This window comes from Macrobrachium rosenbergii, chromosome 10, assembly GCF_040412425.1.
Source record: "Macrobrachium rosenbergii isolate ZJJX-2024 chromosome 10, ASM4041242v1, whole genome shotgun sequence".
Taxonomy (NCBI): domain Eukaryota; kingdom Metazoa; phylum Arthropoda; class Malacostraca; order Decapoda; family Palaemonidae; genus Macrobrachium; species Macrobrachium rosenbergii.
The window spans coordinates 41,481,527-41,506,121 of NC_089750.1; the positions used below are offsets into that span (position 1 = coordinate 41,481,527).

Here is a 24,595-nt window from a genome sequence, read left to right on the forward strand (position 1 = left end):
ATATATATATATATATATATCTAAATATTGTATACTGTATATATCTAAGTTATACTGTATATATTAGTTATGACATGTATATGAACCTACGCTTTCATATGTGGAGTAATCCATACCTATCTTCGGCGGTTATTGAATCGTCTCTGAAAAACAAAGTCCTAATGCTATACCTGGGTCACGTGGCATGACCTCTATCAACCTACCATCTTCCATTGTGATCTCAGCCATCCTAGAGTTTGTACATTTTTCTGAGTCGTCTCTCACATTCGTGCATACTGTTCTCTGTTCTTTGTGATTGTGAGAATGTACTCCCTGTGCCTAGCAACTGTCTGGGCGTATTTGCCGCATCTAGTTTTCACCTTCACATCTGTAGATTACTGTATACTGGTGTTTGTGTGTGCTGGTTTTTGTCCCTTGGTGCAGGACAAAGAGTGGCGGACTAGAACGGACCCACACACATCTTCCTCTCAGAGTGAAGAGAATAGTGCATAGATTAAGTGTTTCTTTTTAAAGGGGATTCCATCCCAGGCCGTATAACCTTAGTGGGAAATTTTTTTGAGAGAGATCTTTTCTGTGGTCAGAAGAGCAATTTCTGTTATCACATGATCACATGTGTTTGTGTTTTTCCTGACACCATAGTGTTCATGTTTTCTCTTTTCTTCCTGCAGTGATGGAAGAGAACAGGAAGCCCAAAGTGCATCATTGTGCAGGCAAGGATAAGCTCTGCAGTAAATTCATGTCGCCAATAGATGTAGACCCCATTCAGTTTGTATCTTGTGTAGGGGTTGGGAATGCTCCCATGAGGCTGAGCCGCTGTGCAGAGAGTATGCAGCATGGCTGTTGCCTCAGTGGGGAAAATACAGAAAAAGACCACCTCCATATCCAGAGAACCTTCTCCATTGCTCCCCCCCCCCTTTCCTTGTTGTTGTTGCCACAGCTTCTCCATTCCCCGTTTCTGGTAAGGATCTTTTTTTCTTCCGCTAAGCCTGCAGGTAAGAAGAAACCTGAACGCGTTTTTCAAGCTCTTTTGCATTGCAATTCCTCAGGGAAGAGGTACAGGACAACAGCACGACTGAGTCGGGGGAGCTGAGCGTAGGTAGGTGAAAAATGGGCAGGCTGGAGTCCCCCTACAGCCTTTCCCAGTTGATCAGATACCGGAGGGCTGAAGAGCAGAGCCGCTGTTCATGTAACCAGGGAAGACAGAGATCCCCCTTAACAGAGTAAAACACCTCTCCAGACCTTCTTCAACGTGACGGGAGGGACACCTTCCGGGACTGGTGTAAAGCAGATGAAGCTCTTCCCCGCAAAGGAGCTGCCGAAGAAGGAGGAGCAGGTCCCGCTACTCCAACGTTTTGGAACGGTAACACTGGCTCCATCGCATTAATGGTTCATCCCAATACTTTGCCAGGGGGAGTTCCCAACCTTGCTTAGAAGCAGGTCTCGGAGGTGCCCCTCCTCAAGGCAGGAGCGGGACAGAGCAGAGCGCCACCCCTCCCTGCACCACTCCCAACACCGCTCACCGAGACGAAATACTGGCAGGAAGTTGGGAGACATCGCCTCTCATTCGGGAGACTGGTCCCAGGAATGGCTCTACTCCAAGGGGATCCCCAGCAGAACAGAGCAGGGTCCCATGCATCTCACTATTGGTCCAGACACCGGTCTCCAGGATGGGACAGCGTGGGTGGATCCAGATAATGCCTCAGCCTCCCCACAATGGCTGTTATTGGACAACCACCCTGCGGAATGGGACAGAGACCGGGAACCGCTGGGACCCACTACTCCGGTAGCTACAGTAAGCCTGGGGGAAGGGATAGATTCCTCCCTCCTGGAACTTTCAGATGAAGAGAGGAGTTTTGCAGACTTTTAAGGTTCACAGGAAGTTAGATTTAGCAGACCCAGACAGTGTGACACCCAAGGATTACCCCAGCTTCTTGCACATGGAGCATATGTCAGACAGTCTCCTAGAGACCAAGCAAACACTTCGTCTTCCTTGGTCCCTGCTGGTAGCAAGTATCATGAAGGAGTTGGACAGCCTAGTAGCAGGAGAGGAGGGGTTCTTAGCCTCCTCCAGGTCCTTGAAGTTACTTCTCCTACCATTTCCCTGCCAGGCCAAGCTCCAGAAGAGGCTGGCACCCTTCCTAGAAATGTGATTTCGTCAGTCTGCCAGCTTTCTCCTGTTTCCAAGCACGTGGGTGCAACTGCTACCCGGGGTTGTTTGAACCCCAGTGCACCAGTACCACCCCCAGTAGGCCACTTTCCTGGGCTAGGTACTGCTGCTCCCATTGCTGACTGCACGGGTGTGACTGCTAACTGGGGTTCTTCTGACCCCTTGTGTACCAGTACCAGCCCCAGTGGCCTGCACACCCAGGCCACCGCTGCCAGTCCCGTGTTGGTGCTGGCCTCGCACCAGTACCAGCCCCACTTTGGTACTGGCCCTGGTAGCCCATCTACCAGGGTTGCCAAGGGTCCCTGGTCTGAAGACCTGGTCTCAGCTGCCAGCACAAGCCAGTGAGGAAATGTGAGCAGAGATCATGCAGGTGCTCCCTCACCCCCCCACTCTTCAAGAGAAGGGACCAGGGGTCCTGGTACGGTGGCCTGGCGACAGGCTCAGTCTTTCAGTCAAGGCAAGGCAGAATGCTTCATTTGTAGAAGCCTCAGCTTCTAAGGAGATTAAAGCACGCCCACAGGACAGCCCAGGCTCATGTATGCATGAGTGAAACTGTTTTCCCCGATCCGGGCAGACATCATCATTGTGGGTTGAGGACTGCCCACGGCCTTGTTTACCTGCCAGGACTTCGGTCTTTTGCAGGCTGGGCGAGGGGGTTTGTGATCTCTCACTTCTTCTCTCCTCCTCATAATGTTGTACAGGAGATGGGAGCCGGAGAGGTTGGGACCAGGAAAGTTCTCATTTCCATTCTGGCCCGTGACACAGAGGCCTACATACCTGGTCTGGTCTGCAAACTGGACAGGACGTACACCAATATTGAAGAGATCACCAAGGGCTCTGGAATGTTGCTCTCCTACTGAGTTACAGAGGCCTGTTGTGGAGATCATTAGAATGATACGTCCTCCTAATGATCCCAAGGAAGGGACATTATCTTGTATTGCTCCATGCTTTCCTGGGCAAGAGAATGCTCCCTAGTTCAGCCGTTTATGCAAGGCACATCCTCCGCCTCTAGACCACCAGAAGGAATATCATGTTCTCTCAAAGACATCATTGCTTTCTTATAGGTTGACCCAGACCTGACTCGCCGGTGTCCTGGTCTGTCTCTAGAACCCCCTCGACATGGTGCCACCTTGATGTGGTGAGGGGGCTCTTGAACCCCTGGAGTTTGTTCCTTGGTTTGAGTCCAAGTGTCCTGTATGTTTTTACATACTCATTTGGGTTAAATTTGTGGAATTTTCCACTTTTGGCAAAATTTATTCGACTTGATAAATAGGAAAAGGTATCATAGCTGGGACTGGGTTTACATCTGAAGCTAAATAGTGGGAACTGTGGACTAGGATCAACTACCCAATAATATTTGGACCTGAGATAGATGAGATTAATAGCTCAAGGGCAGAACTGTTCTGCAAGGCTGGGCCATGGATTCCAGGGGTGGTCTGGTTCTGGGGATAGGACTCTTGGCATTCTGTGTGGTTTGTCCATAATATGATTAGGGTGGGGATGATTGAATTCTTGTAATACTCTCAGTCCCAACAAGCAGGTTTGGCTTACACTTGAGCCACTCTAATTGTGTTGTGCCATCCCCTGTGGGGTAGGGTAGGGGACAGACATTAGGGAATTGGTTCTCATTTGTGCCATTGGTGGAAGAATAAACTCCATGAAAGGTTGATGATGCCTTTTTGAGATTTTCAGTTTTAATTTTTTTTTTATATATTCGATCTTTATGAATAATAAGAAAAAAGAATCGAGTACCCCTGGACCCTCTGATGATACTGTTTTGGCACAGATGACGACCTTGGCACCCTCCTGTGACAACCTGCATTTGGAAAAGGCTAGCAAGCCTAGTGTAATTACACAGGAACCCTATGCCCCAGCACAGAGCAAAGGGAAATTGACCAGAAATGTATGTGAAATAGGACCAGGAATATTAGAAACCTCTTTTGATAAGTAATTAACCTTTTATCTGGAAGATTCTAGTAGTGATATTTTTAAAGTGTACAGAGACATTGTAAAGTGTTGTTGCCGAGAGCCTAAGATATTATCTGAAGGTTCAGGAAAACTGGCAATAGAATTGACTCCAACCAAAGAAAATGAAAAATTAAAAGCATTATTGCATCTCAGAGGAGCTAAAGTGGACTGCTCAGTATATGCTTTTTTTGAATCACTCCAAGGGAATGATATATGCACCGCAACTAATGGCGTACTCAGAGGAGAAATTTGTAGAATTAAAAGATCAAGGTGTGACTAGAATTGAAAAGATGAAGAAGAAGATAAGTGGAGCCTTAGTTCCAAATTTAATAATTACATTTAATTCAACCCGCTAACCAAATGTAATAAGAGCAGCAGGGTTACATCTTAAGGTTAAACAATATATCCCAAGACTGAGGAGATGTTTTTATTGTCAAGAATATGGTCATATGTTAGGGTCTTGTAGGCAGAAGCTACAAGGTAAGCCTGCCACGTGTCCAGTGTGGTGAACCAGAACGTGGTGTTTGTCATAAAGAAGTATATGTTGTGTTGAGAACCACCCATCTTCTTCACTTCTTCCTTGGGAATGTAAAGGGAAGATCAGTAGCGACCTGTACTCATGCCTCTTTGGACGCTGCACCAATGGTTTCTGGCACTCCTGCCCCTTCAGAGGTAGAGCCAGTGATTTCTGGTGCTCCTGCCTCTTCGGAGGCAACGCCAGTGATTTCTGTCACTCCTGCCTCTTTGGAGACAACGCCAGTGATTTCTGTCACTCCTGCCTCTTCCGAGACAACGCCAGTGATTTCTGTCACTCCTGCCTCTTTGGAGGTAGTGCCAGTGGTTTCTGGCACTCCCGCCTCTTCGGAGGCAGTGCCAGATATACTTGGCATGCCCACCTCTCTGGAGTCTGCACCAGCTATACATGGTGTGTGGGTGTGGGCTTCTTTTGAGGGTGCCCCAGCTAAGGCTGGCACTCCTGCCTCATTGGAGGCTGTATTATCAATATCTGGTGCTTGTGTCTCCCTAGAGCCTGTACTAGCTGTAATTGGTGCTCCTGGCTCTTTGGAGGATGCACCAATTTTGTCCGACCCTCATACTCCTCCTCAGGCAGAGCCAGCTTTGCCTGGCGTTCCTAAGGGTGATAACCCTCTGAAAAGGAAGGCATCCATAAATAATCATTCTCCTTCCAGAAAAAAATAGCAAGAGGAAGGCAATCAGCTGAAAACACTTAAAAGAGGCTCAAGTTTAACAGCCTCAAAAGCAAAATAGAATTCACTAATTTTCTCCAGTGGAACTGCCGGGGATTAAGAGCTAAATGGGAAGAACTAAGGATGCTCATATCAGAAGGGTCTCCTATATGTATAGTTTTGCAGGCGACCATGATCGGTAATAATACATGTCTCAGCCCACAAAAGTATAGATCCTATCGTTCCCCTTATAATGACAATGTAAATATTGGAAGCCATGGGGTGTAGCTTTATATATTCTTAATGATACCCCACAAAATCCTATTAGTATCCAATCTACACTGCAAGTGATAGGTGTGCAGATCCATTTACAAAGAAAATATAAAGTATACAGTACTCTCTTTATCTCCCACCTAGTGAAGTCTTCCCCATTGATGAATTTAAATCTCTCATTCAACATCCCTTTGTTATTCTGGGAGATATGAATAGCAGAAACCCTCTTTGGGGTGATATCGTTACCAGTCAGCAAGGAAACTGCCTGTGTACCATCATGGAAAGTGAAAATGTGGGAATCCAAAACATGGGGGTCCACACATTTTCACATTCAAACAGGCACATTATCATCAACTGATTACATATATGCAGTGAATACTGCCTTATTGATTTTAATTGGAGAGTGATAACTGATAGATTTACCAGCAGCCATTTTCCAGTAGTGGTTAATGTAGCTTCAAATCCTCCATCTTCAAAGCTACCGAAATGGAACATTGGTAAAGCTGAGTGGGCACATTTCTGACTTTTCCTGTGTAGTTGATGCTCTTGACTTTTTGAATGCAATTATATTCTCGGCTGGTCTTCAATCTATACCTAGGACTTTGGGCATATTTATCTGCTGACCAGTTCCCTGGTGGACTCATAAATGCCAGAAAACTCATAGAACTATGAGGTCAGCTTTTACCAGATACCACAGACGAAATGTGAGTATTACCGTGTCGAATTTCGAAAAGCAAGAGCTCATTTCCATATGGAAATTAAAAAAGGCACGAAGGGAATCTTTAACAGTTTTCATATCTTCACTAATTCAAAAACACCCCTGACTTTATTCTGGAAGAGTTAGAAAAATAGCAGGTAAATTTACTCATTGTCAACCTCCAGTTATCAAAACCAATGGTTGTGAAGTAGCAGATCCCCAGTTAGTGGCAAATGAGTTTGCTAACCACTTTGCAAATGTTGCGAAGAAAAAGTGCAGACAGACCCTGTTCAGCTCAAAGAAGAGTAATAGAGCAGGTAGAAATTGATTTTAATACATCAGGAAATGAACAATACAATGTACCTTTTACTATGAGAGAATTTGAATCGACCTTAGATAAATGTAGTGAATCAGCTCCAGGACTGGATGATTTATTCAGTGATTCAGCATAGCATACCCCTTATGAACAGAATTTCCCCAGCTTTGGGAGATGTTAAAATTACTCATATTGGTGAGACAGGGAAAGACCCATTCAAGACAGAGAATTATTGTCCTATTGTACTGACATCGTGTCTATGTAAAATCGTGGAAAAAATGGTGAACTCACCTTTGATGTGGTACTTGGAATGTGGTAAATGTCTGTCGCCTGTTCATTGTGGTTTTCGAAGTATGCACTCCACAACTGATGCATTAGTTCGATTGGAATCTTCAATATGTGAAGCTTTTGCTGACAAACATCATTACGTCACTATTTTCTTTGATCTTGAGAAGGCTTATGATGCAACATAAAGGTTGTTATGAATGTAACTTGAGAGGCAATTTGCCTCTTTTTATTAAGGCATTTTTAAAAAATAAGTTATTTCAGGTTCAAGTTGGAGCAACAATGTCAGATGTATTCAACCAAGAAGGAGTGCCACAAGGAAGTGTTTTAAGTGTAATCTTGTTCACTTCAGCAATAAATGGGGTATCCAAAATAATTCCCCTAGATGTAGCTTATGCTCTTTTTGTTGATGACCTTTCGATATCTTTTGCAGCAACAAGGATGGCGGTGGCTGAACGCTACCTTCAGCTGTGCTTTGGTAACATAGTAAAGTGGGGTGAGATGAATGGATTTAGGTTTTTATATAAGCTACTTACCAAGTAATTACATAGGTATTAGTTTCTATTAACCGGCAGCTAGAATTTTGAAATTCGCGGTAGCGCAACTTTTGTTTTGTCTAGACGAGTGACCCCACCCCCTTTGAGGGTAAGAGAGGAACCAGCTTAGCAAATGAGTTCAATATGTTTCTGCCAGCTGATGGCTGTGGTTACAGTGATTGGCAGCAGCGGATTTTTGGAATTTCTCTTCTCTTTTGATCTTGGAATCAGGTTTTGACTGGAGACCAGTATTACCAATTTTGACAATTTTGAGAATTTTTTGACCCATGACTTGTCAACAATGTCTGATTTGGGTTCTCAAAGTTTTAGGTATTGCAGTAAAGTCTGCAATATGCGACTGACTAAAGCCTGCTATGACCCTCATACTCTTTGTACATCTTGCAGGGGTCAAATATGTTCCCCTGATTTGACTTGTGAGGAATGTGTTTCATGGGATCCTAAAATGTGGAAGACTTTGAGTAGTCATTTGACCAAATTAGACAGGGACAAAAAGAGGAAAGCAGTGGCTATAGCTAGTAGCAAGAAGACTTGAGCTAGTCAGGTGTCTGTAAAATCTGTTTCTGATAATTCTGATTCTTTGTTTATTGTTCCACCTGATCCCCTGTCTTAGCCTGTGCCAATCACTCCACACCTGGCTCCCTTACTCCCGATCCTGACCTCATTACCAGCCCTGAATCTAGAATTAACCTTAAGTTTGGATTATTAGTTAATACAATTGAGAAAATTGGTGCTTCTGTTAAAATCCTGATGGACCAGGTGAATGTGAAAGGTGATGGTGAAGTATTAGTGGAGGTGGCTGTCTATCCTGCCGATTCTCCTAGGTCAAGGTCCCTTGAAAACTCCCCTAAACCTGGGAGGAGCCAAACTGGCAGCCCAAAGGAGGTCGGTGGGATCTGCCCACAGGCAGTCGCCCCCCTCAGTCGTACCTGTTGCCGAGTCCCAGGTTACAACAGAGCACCACCGTAAAGGCGTCTCTATGGAAGTGGATCGTCTTTCATCTAAAGTTTCCAGCAGTGACTCCAGTCCAAGGTGCCAATGACATTTTCAAGGTGAATCTCGCCCTCTGAAGAGGCATGCCCCAGGTGTTTCTCAGCCTCCTGTGGTTCCTTTTAAGAAGGTTAAAGAAACTTCTCCAGAATGTCTACCTTCCTGTAGCTTTTGGGACATTCTGGAACATTTCTCCCAGGATCATCCGGAGTTAGTGGGACAATTTCAGCCTACTAAGTGCGCTACTGCTCTTAAGTACTCTTTTAAGCACCCATCTTTAGTTTCGGAGGATTTGCCTAGGCATATAGTGATGTCAGAGTGCTCACCAGCGCCCAACTCCTGTTCCTGTAGCTCTTGAACAATCAGCTTTACCTATATCTTCTTTGGCTTCTGAGAAGCAGTCTTTGGCACCAATATGCCCAGTGGCGCCAGAACTTCCTTTACCAGTTGAATGTGCTACTCCTTGTTGTGTGGCTCTTTCTGAGCGCCCTTTGTCTTCTTTGTGACCATCATCTCCTGAGGGCCCCTTAGCCGAGACCCTATGGCTCCTGAGGGGCTGCTGGCGCCCATGCGCCCGTCGGCTCCTGAGCGCCCATTGGCGCCCAAGTCTATTTCCGCTTCCGGCGTCTGAGCGCCAGATTTCGTCCGTTTCTTCAGCAGCACCCATGTCTTCTGTGCTGTCTATTCCTGCTCTGTCAGTTGCAGTTTCGCTCCCAGTTGTGTCTTTTTCTTTGTCTTCTGCAGCACAACAGGCTGTTGCCAATTTCTTCTTCTGAGGAGCAAGAAGTGGATCCTGTTACCCGTCCTTCAGCGTATGCCTCTTTACTCAGATTTCTGTTGGTGACTTTTCCAGACTTCTTCTCTCCTACAGCTCCAGCTTCGACGTACTTAATGGACAATCAGACGACTTCTTCGAGGCTATCTAAAATGGTGCTGTCCTTGTCAGCTAAGAAAGCTCTCCGTGAAGTGGAAAGCTGGCTCTCGAGCAAGAGGAAGCAGGGAAGAGCCTCTTTAGTTGTCCTCCGTCTAGATAAAGGTATTAGAGATGGGTCATTTGAATTATCCTCGCTATTTGTGATGGGAATTTTCAAGAAAAGGGAGTTTTGGTGTTCCTACACCACGAAGGGAGTTACACCTTCCCAGAAGTCTGTGCTCCTCTTCTCTCCTCTTGACAAGAAGCACCTATTCCCTCAGGCAACTGTGCTGCAGATTGCTTCTGGTCTGCAGTAAAAAGTCCACTCAGTACCTTCTCGTACAATCTGCGAGGCGACCTAGAGAGTCTCCAGCCTTCAACTCTAGGACAGTTTCTCCAGTTCAACCTCAGCCCTTTCGGGTTAGAGGCAGACAAAGAGGCTTCCCCAGACCTCATGGAAATGCCCGTTTCACCCCTCGGGCAAACAAGAAATCCTCTAATAAACCACTATGGGAACACGACTCTTTCACTTTTGGGAGCATTGGGAAGTGAGTGGAACGGAGAATTGGATTGTACAAGTCCTGAGAACGAGTTATTCAATCTTATTTCTGAAGAAACCTCCCTTAATCAACAAGCCTGTCTTATTGACAGTCTACTCGGCAGGCTCCGAGAGGTTTTCAGCCCTCTCCCAAGAAGTGTCAGCACTCCTTGAAAAAGCCGTCGAACTAGTTGAGGACGCCTCCTCTCTGGGGTTCTACAATTAGCTGATTGTAGTCCCCAAAGCTGGGGGGGGATGGGGGGCTGGAGGCCAGTTCTGGATGTAAGTGCCCTGAATTTCTACGTGCAGAAAACAAAATTCAAAATAGAGACGTCCCATTCCGCCCTTGCATCCATTCGTATTGAAGATTGGATGATCTTGATAGACATGAAAGACGCCTACTTCCATGTCCTAATTCATCAAGACTCGAGGAGGTTTTTAAGGTTCGTGTTCCAGCACAAGGTGCACCAATTCAGAGCCGTTTGCTTCGGCCTGTCAATGGCCCCGCAGGTATTCAAGCGCGTACTAGACCCAGTAGCGAATTGGTTACACTTGATGGGGGGTCAACATTTCGCTGTATCTTGATGACTGGCTCATTCGCTCCCAGTTGAAGGAAAAATCTGCTGAGGACCTTCACAAGACGCTTCTTCTTGCCCAGGATTTGGGCTTCTTGATAAACCTCCCAAAGTCTCAGTTGACTCCTTCTCAGGAGATAGCTTATTTGGGGATGAGGATAAACTCACAGATTTTTCAGGTTTTTCTCTCTCCCAAAGGACAGACTTGTGCCTTCAGAAGGTAGACAAATTTCTCGCCCTTCAGTCCTGTTCTGCGAACAGCTGGATTAGCCTGTTGGGGACTCTCTCATCCATGGAACAGTTTATGTCCTTGAGAAAGCTGCACATGAGAAACTTGGTGTCAGGCAAATTTCTCGAAATCAATTGCGCGAAGGTAAATTTCTCGAATTCAATTGACCGAAAAATAATTTCTCGAACTATCATTTTCTCGAATGTCAATTACTCGAAAACAAACAAGTAAATTTCTCGAACACAATCGAGAGTATCCCATAAGCGCCAAAGACCAATTTATAAAGAGGCTATTAGCATTCCAAGCGTAAATTTCTCGAACACAATCGAAAGTATCCCATAATCGCTAAAGACCAATTCATAAAGAGGCCATTAGCATTCTAAACGCTTCTCATTCTGTTTACAAAATTCTGAATTGAGTTTTTCCTGTTATATTTTTCTCCAGTAGTCTCAACCCATCAAGATGGAAGCAACGTATGTTGAGAGTCAAAAGGGAAGGAAGAAATTATGTTTAAATGGATATTTATATATCAAGGACAAAGGAGTAAATAACAAAATTTATTGGAAATGTGAAATGTGCAAGAAATTTAAATGTTCTGCTCGTGCTATCACCATCGATGATAATATAGAAAAAGAGAGTGGTGACCACAATCATGCAGGAGATGGGGCTAAAGTCGAAGCTGCGAGAGTCCAAGAAAAAGTGAGAGAGGATGCAATCAATAGTCGGGATACACCCCATTATATAGTGTCTTGTGCTTCAAAGGGGGTAAGTGGGGCTGTTGCGGTGAAACTCCCATCAATATCAAATATGAAGAGGAATATACGCAATATACGAGCTAAGAAAAATGATGTCCCTGCTTTGCCCGATTGCCAAGATCTTATCATCCCGGAAGAATTTACCAAAACTCACAAAGGAGAACTGTTTCTTATGTATGATTCGGGTCCCACAAATGATCGTATATTGATTTTTTCGACACAGAGAAACCTCGATTTACTAGCACGCTCAAGAAACTGGTTCGCTGATGGTACCTTTAAGACGGTACCTTCAATTTTTTTTCAGTTGTATACAATACATGGTGTGCATTCAGGAAGTATCATACCCCTCGTTTATGCACTATTACCGAACAAAACTCAAGAGACCTACAAAAGATTCCTGCAGATTGTAAAAGAAAAAATCCCAACATTTGAGCCAGCCACAATAATGATAGACTTTGAATTGGCCATGATTAGAGCTATAGAGCATGAATTTCCAAGGACAAAATGCCGTGGTTGTTTTTTTCATTTTTGTAAATCCATTTATCGCAAAATTCAAGAAAATGGCTTCAAAGTACGGTACGACACCGATGCTGAATTTGCTATTCAGGTTCGCCTGTTATTTGCATTAGCATTTGTACCAGTTTTCAAGGTCGAAGAAACATTTGAATATTTAATTGAAAATGAAGTTTTTCCCGTTGAAATTCAAAGTGTGGTTGACTCTTTTGAAGATACATGGATCGGGCGGCCGCATAGAAATAACCGTAGACGTGCTCCTTTCTTTAAACATGAATTATGGAACTGTTTTGATTATGTCAAGGAAGAAATGCCCAAGACGAACAATGCAGTCGAGGGCTGGCATTACGGTTTCGAACAGCAATTAAGTGCTTGTCATCCATCCATCTGGAAATTTATACAAGGATTACAACGAGAACAAAGTCTACAGGAGCTACGAATTGAACAATATTTGGGAGGTGTTGGTATTCCTGTGCGCAAAAAGAAGTATCGTGACTGTGCAAAAAGGTTACAAACCATTGTAATAAATTATGACGAAGAGAGGCCTGTCGAAGAATATCTACGAAGTGTAGCATACAACATTTCATTTTGATTGATTAAATTTTAATACTGTATTTCATTCTGAATGATAATATTTTCATACAAACAATAAAATTATAACCTTTGTATTTTTTTCATTCCTTCGTTTACAATAAATTTTTAACATTTGTGTTTGTCAACCCAAAAGGATATATTTTTCCTTGAAATACATGAAAATTTTTCCATTCAATTTTCTCGACAAAATAGATATCAGTTTTCGAGAAATATGGGATTCGAGAAAATGATAGTTCGAGAAATTATTTTTCGAGCAATTGAGTTCGAGAATTTGACATTCGAGAAATTTACCTAAAATCGAGAAACTTTCTGAAAATCAGCTGGAACAGCAGAACTACATGCAGTTTTAAAGGCCGTAAAAGAATTTCAACTCAGAATGGAAATAGTTATACTATATATTGTGACTCAAGAAGTGTTCTTCAGTCTTTGGAATCTTTTAACCCTGTAGGCTACACCCACTGATTTTAGAGATATTGGAATGGCTGCTTTTTGATAGCTCAAACACAAAAAAACTAAAAATGCTTATACAGGTATTATCCTACTTATGATGGGGTTAGGTTCCAAAAAAAAAAATTGTTTGTTGGAAAAAATGTATCTCGAATATAGCCTAGCCTACACTAGTGTATTCAGTACCATGTATACATAAATGGTAGCCTAGCCTACACTATAAAGTGTACTGAATCCATACACGGTATAGTAATTATTAATATCAGCTAATTCTGGAGGTTCATGCGGAGTGACTTATGATAATTCAGTACAAAGAGAAACTGAATAACAAACAAGAATTAGCTTACCCTACACTATGGTATATCATATACATATACGGTAGCCTAGCCTAATTATACTGTACTCTATATTCACATAATATCGTATTATATACAAACATCAACATAATAAACATGCATCTTTTCCATGGATCTTTTAAAATGTTATGCCTTAATTCAGTGTATCCAATGATATTGTATATAATTCTTATATTGCTTTTGTATTATAAATTGCAATCATAGCGATCAATGTTTTGGTTTGGAAATCGATTACATGGTCAGTTTATTTCGCCGTATTTCACTCAGAGCGCTTTTCTTGCTTCTATAGTCAGTGTAAACGAATCTGTAGATACTTTATTTATATGGGGCAAGGTTATTTTTCGTTATGTGAAGTGTTGTTAAGTCGAAATATAACTTATATATGTCTTGTTGTGAAATTAATTCAGCTATTTTTTTCCTTAATAGATGACGTTGGCTGTTTGGGGCAGGCTTTGTTTTGTGTAAAAAATCAAGATTCTGTTCGCTATTTTCACTTGATTTCATCATAATACGAGCTTAACGTATTTATCGTTTATCGGTGTAAAATAGCAATAATGTGTTCTTTCATGCCCAGTAGTATGATTAAAATAATTTTTCTCCAATTTTAATTACGGTTGAGTTTCATCCATGTTGCCGATGCACGATAATTAGCAGCTTGAACATGTTTTCTCAGCTTCAGCTACAACTTCCGGCTTAAATTTAGCAGTATATTTCCTTACTGATCTTTTATCCATACCGAATAAGGGTATAAGGTAAAAATATATTAGTCCTACTCTACTGAACGTCATTTGTAGTATAACTATGGTAATTGTTTATTATCGTACGATGGTTGAAATACAAGCAAAACTGCTGTTGTTATCTGATTCGGTGATAAGCAAAACAATAGTTTCTCGTCCGGTTGTTTGTGGCTGTACGCATTTATGCAAGAGTATAACATTACTAACGATACTTTTATCATTCTCTTTTACTTTTTTAACTAGAAGATGGGAAATAGAGATGGAGGAAAAGACGTTGGTGTATTGTAATTTGGTCTCTCGCTGCCTGATTGTACGCTGCTGCCTGCACCCGTGCGAAATTTAAAAATATAAATATTGTCGTATCGGTATTAATTGCTTACCCCATTATAAAATCGAATTATCGTAAGGCGAATTATCGTAACTCGAGCACTACCTGAGTATTTTAATAGTTTTATCACAAAAAGTGCATCTAGTCATAAAAATGAGATAAAAATACAGTAATTAATGAATATTTTTCAGTGAAAAATACCGTTAATGGGCGAATTTTCAGCAAATAATACATATGTACGTTCCATAGAGAAATCCGCAAATCACGAAACTGTGAATACTTGGGGTTTGCTGTAATTTGATTTTGCGATGGGGTAAGCAATTAATGCCAATACGACAATATTTAAAAACTATTTTTAAATTTCGCGCAGCGCAGGCAGCAGCATACAATCAGGCAGCAAGAGAGACCAAATTACAATATTTTAACTTCTTTTCCTCCTTCTCTTTATCCCATCTTCTAGTTAAAAAAGTAAAAAGGAATGATAAAAGTATTGTCAGTAACGTTATACTCTTGCGTAAATGCGTACAGCCATAAACAGCCAAACGAGAAACTGTTGTTTTGCTTATTCCGAATCGGATAACAACAACTGTTTTGCTTGTATTCCAACCATTGTACAGTAGTAGACAATTACCGTGGTTATGTTACAAATGACGTTAAGTACTGAATAGGACTGATATATTTTTATATTATACCCTTATTCGCTGTAGATAAAAGATCGGTAAGGAAATATACTGCTAAATTTAAGCTGCAAGTTGTAGCTGAAGCTGAGAGAACAATGTTCAAGCTCCTTTGTAAGACTTTGGGATATCAGGGCGATGAACTGACTATGGAAATCAGAGAATACTTGGCATGGCAAGATCTCTTTAAAGCAAGAGGGCCATGTGTGATAGACGTGTCAGATATTATGGGTTTACTTATTGATGCTTGGGGTTTAATTTTGATAGAGAACAGTAACTGTATCATGCCCAGAAACATTTTCACCCTCATGGTCCCAGTTGCTAGTAGCACCAGAGGTGAACTGTCCAGGATCAAAGTGACTGGGCAGTTCAATACGATCTTGGTTGTGCAATGCTGTGAAAGATGCGAGATCATGTTGGTATCTATGTAGCCTGGTGTAGCTGAGTGCAAGACCCGGGTGACTCAAGGTTTTGTTACAATTTTACCACCACGTCCCAGACTATGAACCAACTCAGCATTCATGATATGCATGGGAATTCTCTTTTTCCCACAATGATGTACATAATAGAGAATTTGGAATAGTGATTGCACCTTTCTAGAGCGCTGCACTGAAAGGTCACCATTACATTGTTCATCATAAATTTCCTCATTATCTCCATCATTTTCATCATCATAATCACTGTCACCACTATCTTGACTTTCCCCTGATGGAGAAAGGTTTCTGACATAACCAACTTAGCTGCTTTTTGGTAACTTTCTGGATTAAAATTGTACAAACACCCAGAAAATCTAAGCAGTGGTCTAGGGATTTTCATATCACTACATGAAATTTTGAGATCAATGGCTAGTTGAAAATTGTACTCGTCAAGACTTTTCCTAATTGTTCTGGCACACAAATCTACTGGATCAAAAGAGCAAATGCTCTCAGCAAGAACACTGTTAGAAAGACTGAAACGAATGAGTGCAATAAACAATACGCAGTGAAGTCAGTACTGGACAGGATCACTAAAAACAACCTGTCTTCCTCATTACCATCATTGATTTTGAATACCGTCATTGATTTGTTCAAAGCATCAGGACAGGTGAAATCAATCTCAATACCAAATTGAATCATCAAAAATATTTTAACATCTCTGTTGCGAAAGCTACATTGTTTATCAGTTGTATTCAAGTGGTCTCTAATTGCACTGAGTTCATAGTCTTTTCCAGTCCTCAGTCCTTGCTTCAGCTGGGGTACAATCTGGTTCCATGCTGACTGCTTTCTAGATAAAGGAGGTGCACATTCCTTTGATCGTGATTCATACTGTATCATACGGTCATTGTGATAGTACAAGTCCACCCTAAACACAGCTTGTCGCGAAAAAGTTCAGTGCACAGGATTTTCTCGTTTCAAACTCCCACCGATTCTGCAGGGTTTCATGGGATGGGGGAACATAATGGTCAAGGCGCGTAATGAACGCAAATGTTATTGCAAATTTTGTTCAAATGCATGTACTGCTGCATTATGCAATGTCATGTTTCATCTGGTTATTTATTTGAGTGATTTGTTGTGAGTTTGGGGTCCTTAAGCCTAAGTAACTGGAAATGAGTTAGCCTAGTTGGCAGCCGCCTGGACAGGGAACTGGGACTCTTAGTGCCATTGTTTCGCCCTTGCCTCCAGAGATCTCGTAGTGAACAGACATGTCTTTTTGGGCTCCCAAAGGTTGGTGTGAAGTCTGGGACTGTGAGTGCTTCGATGTAGTTGTAGCTTGAAATGAGAGTGATTGGATGAGAATAACTGTTTGGGCATTTGCGTACTGCGGTGGTGTTATATTGATTGTAGTTAAATTTCAGTGAGTTTTTGTGGTTGGAGGCAGTCGTGTTGCCCCACGTCTTGTGTTGCGGGCACAGTAGTTGTAAGTTCGTTGTCATGCTTTTACTGAAGGTTTTGTGTGATTGTTGGGTAAAGGTGGTGATTGAGATGGTTTTATTTTTGTAAATAAATTGTAAAAACCTGGTACGTGTCTCATGTGCCCTTGCATGGGGGCTAAGTCACTATCGTAAATTGTGGGTTGATCGTGCAAACTATCGCCCAACAAAAAAAAATCAGTGAATGTCGAGGAAATTCTTGACATTTTGGTGGTCCTTCAAACCGGATCAGTCCAAGTGCTAGTCCCCCGTGGGAGGTTAGGCGAGGCATGGTGTTTAGAGTTTGGTAGTAGGGCACTCACAGTTGCCAGCCCATTTGCCTGAGAATGAGGGCATAGATATTGAAATTAATCGTAGGCCCGCAAGCCTGATAGCTAGCCTAGAATCTAGCGAGCTTCCCTTCTGGAACAGGAGGTATAATTTAGCTGTTGTGTAAATTGAATAATGAGACTCATCCGAGGTGAGTGAGTACGCCAGTTAGCTAGAAGGACAGGGGGCTAGGTATTGCTTTAACTGTTTGGTGCGAGTAACGTAACGTAACTTGGCTGGCGTCATTTCCTTCTAACCCCTTTGTATTTTTTGCTAAGTACACTTCTTTTTTCACCTAGAGATTAACGTATATAAGTAGTTACCCTCCTACACATTCGCAAACTGTCGGCTAGCAACAAAGCCCAAATGGTTGCCATCTTGGGCCTCCTAGATGACAATCTGGTCCATGCTCAAGGTATACTTCTCTAGTCACATCATGTCACTGTGTATCAGAACTTGTTAAACAGAATTCAAGTGGATGAACAGCAGTTGCAAACTTTGTATATATCTAACCCGAGCAAATTAGAAACATTAACGCATGATAAAGTGCAGCAGTCATTCAATAAAGCAGCGTGAGTGACTATGCTACTTATGAGCCGAATCGAGACTCTTACACTCACAAACCAACCCACAACTTGATTTCCTAAATTGAAGGAATTGCCTCTGCCCACATTCAAGGGAGAGAAGAGCGAGTTCAGTAATTTCCTAGAATTGTTTGGCGTACATGTCCATAAACACACGGACATTGACAGTGTACTGAAGTTCACATATCTGTTGGGATCCCTGGATGGCGAGCCACTTAGAGTGGTACAATCTCTAAGTGTAACGGCAGGAAATTACGAAGTAGCACAGGAGTTGCTGAAAAAATATTATGGGAACGACCATCAGACCTTGGTAATCTTGCATCGGCGGTTAGCTGATCTTTTTGTGCAAAAATGTAATTGTCAAGAATTAAAAGCTTTCCGTATTGAATTGACAGTACTGATCGAGCAAATCAAGAGACTGAGTGGGTCTGCATTAGACCAAGGGATGCTATTGAGCCTAATTTGTCAAAAATTGTCTTGGGTGAGTTTATCAGGAAGTCGTTGCATATTTGCGAAAGTGTAATTTCGATCTAAATGAATTGTTTACTGTGCTTGATTTCCTTATTCGTAGCATGGAAGACGATGCCCTTCAGAGGGGGGAAATTCGGTAACGAAAGTCAGAATCCTGTGTTAGACCAAAATGCTTCACTTAGCAAAGTCTGTCCGTTTTGTAATGGAAATCATTCCCCCTTTAATTGTACTAAGTATCCTAACACCGCCATGAAGAAACGACAACTAGTTATATCGCAACGTTGTTTTAATTGTTTTGCTAAAGGCCATAGCAGTAAGACTTGTAGCAGTAAAGTAAATTGTAAATTGTGTAATGCCAGACAACACAGTCTCATTTGTGAAGATCGTATTAGTGATACGAGGCATGGCACGAGTTCGTCCAACCAACCTACCACCAGACGGTTGCCACCTCATGTATTGTCACAGCCAGTAACAAATCGAGGGCAAGAATGCCTGGGGAATAGAACTGATGTAAGTTCGAGACACCCAGTCAAATAAAAAAAATGAGAAACCATGTGTAAATGCCAAAGCTGTAAAGAATCCTTCAGCTGAGTTGTCAGTAACCCTGTTGCCTACCACTACGGTAACTTTGTACTCGAAAGAGGTACCTCATACAGTGGAATGTTTTTGGATACTGGCAGTTAGTTCAGCTTTATCTTTAGTTGGCTGGCACGCAAATTAAAATTACCTGTCATCAAGCACGTGGCACTGAACATTGCACCATTTGGGTCTCAAGTAGTAAAGGGAGAGTTTGATGTAGTCACCTGTCGTATCCATCTAGGAGAGAGGGCGGTCCGCACCAAGTTAGTAGTACACGATAATGTGAACACTCAGATTCACAACATCGGACTTGTCAACGTAAAGAACCACTTGCAAGAGAAGGGATGGGAAATGGGCAATGTTGAAATTAAAGCTGATGTGTTGAAGAATGTAAACTTGTTGATTGAGGCAGATTATTTTGATTACTTTGTAATTGGTATGGATAAAATTGACGGGGTGAGAGTTTTTGTCACACATAATGGGACATACCTTATGGGAGGGTACCTCAGTGGGCTTTGCAGGGAGTTAACATAGCTAAAGTTTATACTTTGAGGATATGTAGAATTTGCACCTAATGTAGACGTCTGGTGGAGGTTGGACACGATAGGAATCGCGCCACGTGAACAGTTTACGATCTCAGAATGTGCTACCGTTGACAAAGTTACCGAAAGTATACAGAAAACCGAGCAAGGTTACCAAGTTAGTCTGCCTTTCCGTGGGTCAGACAGACCAAGTAACAACTATAACGTAACCCTCGTCCAATTGCATTCATTAGAGCGACATTTCGCAAAAGATGAGAGTTACCGTAGGGATTATGAAAAAGTCCTTCAGACTTACTTAGAAGCTGGCTTCATAGAGGAAGTCCAGAGCATAAAGGTAGAGGGCTATTATCTCCCCCATTTTGGCGTTAAAAAGGAGAGTCTTATTACACCGCATAGTTTTCAACGCCTCCTCCAAGGCTAAGGTTGAACTTTCGCTTAATGATTGTTTGTATTCAGGGCCGAACTTGGTCAAGTTATTGTATGATTTGTTGATTCGTTTCAGAGAGAAGCCGTACACTCTCACCTCAGATATCTCCAAAGCTTTCCACCGAGTAATCTTAGACCCTCAAGATGTAAAATACGCAGGTTTTTTGTGGAAAAAAGTAAATGGGCAGATTGTAATGTATGAATTCAAAGTAGTTGTTTTGGGGTCACAACGAGTCCTTATCTACTGCAACAGGTCCTTAGAACCCATTTAGAAGAGAGGGGAATAGAAGAATTAATTAGATCCTTTTACGTTGACAATTTTTGGGTACCTATATAACCTTTGAGGAGATGGAGAAGAACTATGCCAAAATAAAAACCTTGCTAGACGAAGCTAACATGCCACTGACTGGGTGGGGAAGCAACACTGCAGAATTTGATGGAGGCATTGGAGGGAATGAGCCAGAACATATCCATTCTAGGCATGCGTTGGGATAGAAGGGAAGATTTATTAAGTCTAAAACCTTGCAGGGGATTAGAGTTGGGAGGGAAGCAGGAGCCCACAAAACGTCGCGTACTGTCCTTGCTAGTGTATAATTTTGATCCTCTGGGGTTGGTTAGTCCTGTGTTTGTAAAGGGTAAGATGTTTTTGCAAGATTTGTGGGAAGAGAAAGTAGGTTGGGATGACGTATTGAGTAAAAGCAACCAAGAGGAAGCTAAGAAGTGTTGGAACAGACTGCACCGAGGCCGAGAAGAAGAGTTGCTACTGAGCAGAAACGGAAAGTGGCAGAGGGGATTCAAAATGGAACTTTTTAATAGTTGGCATCATAGCCCAAGGTGAACTGTAAAGTGTGGAAATCGGGAAGGGACTTGAAGGTGTAGGGCTGTAGGTGGGTGTGCCTCAATATGCGACAGGAGCGAGCGGTTACTAAGGGCATCCACAGTGATGTAGAAGAGTGATAATCTGATTGTACCTCAACATCATCCAGAGGAACTAGACAATTCCTCTTAAGATTCCGCAGGAGCAATTGTGAGTTCCTAGGAACCAGAATGAAGCCTGCGAAGTTGAACAAACCACGACCTGTACGCTGCTAGTCAGAGCACTAAATCTCTTAATTGTACAACAGACGACAAAACACGAAGGTCGAGTGGTAAACAATTAATGTATTGAACATGATAGCTGCGAATCTTGCCATTGCATGAGGTGCAATAGTCCATTGAGTTGCTGTACTCATTTGAACTTGCACATATTAAATCACTGATTACTACTGATATAGCGATTTACATTGATGCTTTTTGATGTCGACAATGCCTTGATGAGAGCATTGCCTTGTGTTAATTGCATTGAGTCATTTCCATGTATGTAATCTCCTTATTGCCAAGTTTACCTTCATTGGTCGACTTGGGAATAATTCCTTATTGTTGCAATTCTTACTTTAATTAGTTGGTTTTGTAGCAAAATTACATATTCTATCGATTACTACTTGGATAACTTGCAGCTGAGTGAATTGATTTCTGTGTTCCTTTGATTTACATTGCTAGGGACACCCATTATGTCCACCATTGCTATTGCTATGCACATTGTGTTGTAATGCACGTGTTTACCATTGAATTTTTCCTTGATTGTATATATTGAATTTCATTTGAGTGATCACTCTACATGTCACTGTAGTGTGGTCGAGAGCCAACCTCGTCTCGTAGTGCTACGGACGAGTTCGGGCCGCGACTAATTCTGTCGGATGGTCCACTTAGAGTTTGCTTGATAGTATGTTCCACCTGAATCTTCCTACCTTTTTGGGGGGTGGAGAATGTCGTGAAAAAGTTCAGTGCACGGGATTTTCTCGCTTCAAACTCCCGCCGTTTCTACGGGGTTTCACGGGATGGAGGAACATAATGGTCAAGGCGCGCAATGAACGCGAATGTTATTGCAAATTTTATTCAAATGCACGTACCGCCGCGGTATGCAACGTCATGTTTCGTCTGGTTGTTTGTTTGAGTGATTTGTTGTGAGGTTGGGGTCCTTCAGCCCGAGTAACTGGAAATGAGTTAGCCTAGTTGGGACTCTTAGTGCCATTGTTTCGCCCTTGCCTCCAGAGATCTCATAGCAAATAGACGTGTCTTTTTGGGCTCCCAAAAGGTTGGTGTGAAGTCTGGGACTGTGAGTGCTTCTACGTAGTTGTAGCTTGAAATGAGAGTGATTGGATGAGAATAACTGTTTGGGCGTGTGCGTACTGCGGTGGCGTTATATTGGTTGTAGTTAAATTTCGGTGATTTTTTTTTTTTTTTTTTTTTTTTTTGTGGTCGGAGGCGATAGTGTTGCCCCACATGTCTCATGTTGTGGGCACGGTAGTTGTAAGTTCGTTGTTGTGCTTTTGCTGAGTGTTTTGTGTGATTGTTGGGTAAGGGTGGTGATTGAGATGGTTTTATTTTTGTAAATAAATTGTAAAAACCTGGTTGGTACGTGTCTCGTTTGTCCTTGCTAAGTCACCATCCTAAATCGTGGGTTGATCGTGCAGACTATCGCAAAAAAAAAAAAAAAAAAAAAAATCAGTGCATGTCGAGGAAATTCCCGACACAGATCTTGGAAGACACAGGTTCGGGTGAACATCATCCAGGAAATAGTTTGTTGCAGCAAGAAATGTCAGTGCACGGTTGGACTCGCTGATGCGATATTTGTTGTACACTTGTGTGTAAGCTTTCTGGTTAGCTTACATATGATACACAAAACATTCCGCAACGAAGTAGCTGTTGTAGCTGCATGAGGTCGGTGACGGACTGAATGAGAACGAGAGCTATGCCCATCACTTGTGGGTTGTACCGAGCTTTTTCGAAACCTGATCATTTCGTATATCACCGGCTTCCCGAATTTTCTTACATCCATTGCTTGTGCTCATAAGTTTCATAACACTTTCTTTCTGGCACACAATGCACTTGGTTGAATCGAGTGAAGTACCTTCATGTGATACTGACAGACGCACTGCATCCATCACCGCAGGTGTTCCTAGGGTCTTCACTTTCTCTCAATAGGTATGCCACAATCACCAAACTGTAAAACAAAACTTGAAAAAATGTTCGACATGCCTCGTGAATAGTCTTAGCACAGTGTGCAGTGGTAGAATGGGTAGACACCAGAATGGCGTTCTATGACAGTTCATTTAAGAAATATATATGGAAATTTACAAAAAATATCCAAATGCAGCATTTTAGGGGTAGGGGTGACCTACGTTGATGTTAATTCAGTTGTGGGCTTAAAGACTCTGCAAACATAAATGTGACAACTGTACTCTAAAGAAACCCTAATTAGAATAATTCTGACCAATATTGGTTATCCTGTGTGTAAAAAGAAAGGAATGAAAGGTGTTTCAAATTTCAACTATTTTCAAGCTGAAATCTATTATTTTACCAGTAACTAAAATATCATTCTTTGACAAAACAGGTTTTGAAGGCATTCAGATATTCTAAAATGTTATCACTGGCATCTTAGTAACTGAATTAGCCTATTAATTTATGCAAACTAGTGTGTTTCAATGAATTAATCAACAAAATCCTACTTTCGGTATAGGCTATTTCCCACTCGAGACGCTTCAAAATGTTGAAAATGGGCTTTGTAGGAAAAACGTACTTGATCTGGAAGTATTACCCTGATTTTTTTTTAAAGGTCTTGGTATGTACAACCAGAAAATACATGATTTTGCTCTGGAGGAGAGATGGACACGAATCACCCCCGGCACCTACAGTATACAGCTTTGAAGTTTGTACTATCACTTTAAGTTTTAGTAGAGAACTACGCACCGTGTACTGCGCAACTGTGCATTTTATTGATTTTTTTTGTTTTGTAAGATGATTTTGAAATAATATTACAGTACAGTAAAGTGTTTTAGGATGAGTTTAGAGCATATCTAAAATACATGGGTAGCTTGTAGAACGATGTACAATACGTACGTGCGAACGAAACAGTAGGCATGCTTACGTCACGTATGTATTTTTGTTAGTATTTTCGTGGATGAGTACATTTCTGAGCTTGTGTATGTACATGTCACAATAAATTACTAATTTTCAAACATTAATATTAGTGTAAACACAGTAATATGTTATTTTCCCTACAGAATCTATTTATACTGTATTATTATTTTGATCTGTTATCATCGTAATATATGTAAGAAAAGACGATCGTCCCACATTTGTAATGTTCACGTTCTGAGAATCGGCTGATTGAGGCGCACTACACTACTACCGAAAGAATTAGGAAAAAAATTTTTAATTGCTAAAAGAAACGAATTTATTAATGGAATTATTTATAATTTTGTACATAAAAGTTTATGATACAGTAATTTATATTTCATTAAGAGAGAGAGAGAGAGAGGGAAACTGGTGTTTACTACAAATAAAGTCGCAGCACAGCGGCTGGGGAGGAGAATAACAGTAATCTTGTGTTGCTTACATATGAAATTCGAATTTTGAATATTTTTAAGTGATTAGAAATGAATCATCAACAGTGATAAAATATTCTCTTGTGTACTGTATAATATGTGTGCTAATCATAGAGTCAACTACAGGTTAGTACTAAACTTTTAATGAAGCACGATTCAGTAAATAAGAGGAAAAAAATATGGCAACATGTACCTACAGTAAAAACAATTACAGATGTCAAGGCAATCTTTTTTTTTTTTTATACGTAT

The 24,595-nt window shown here is 41.7% G+C and overlaps 2 protein-coding genes across 8 annotated transcripts in view; both read left to right on the top strand.

The window, feature by feature from the left end:
• The window catches only part of LOC136842602 (unconventional myosin-XVIIIa-like), a 1,295,621-nt gene that overhangs the window by 534,784 nt on the left and 736,242 nt on the right, over nt 1-24,595 (top strand). The gene's annotated exons all lie outside the window — the stretch shown is intronic.
• Nucleotides 11,028-13,161, top strand: LOC136842995 (uncharacterized). Its single transcript, XM_067110989.1, has one exon. The coding sequence runs from the start codon at nt 11,155-11,157 to the stop codon at nt 12,550-12,552; it is 1,398 nt and encodes a 465-aa protein (XP_066967090.1). The 5' UTR covers nt 11,028-11,154; the 3' UTR covers nt 12,553-13,161.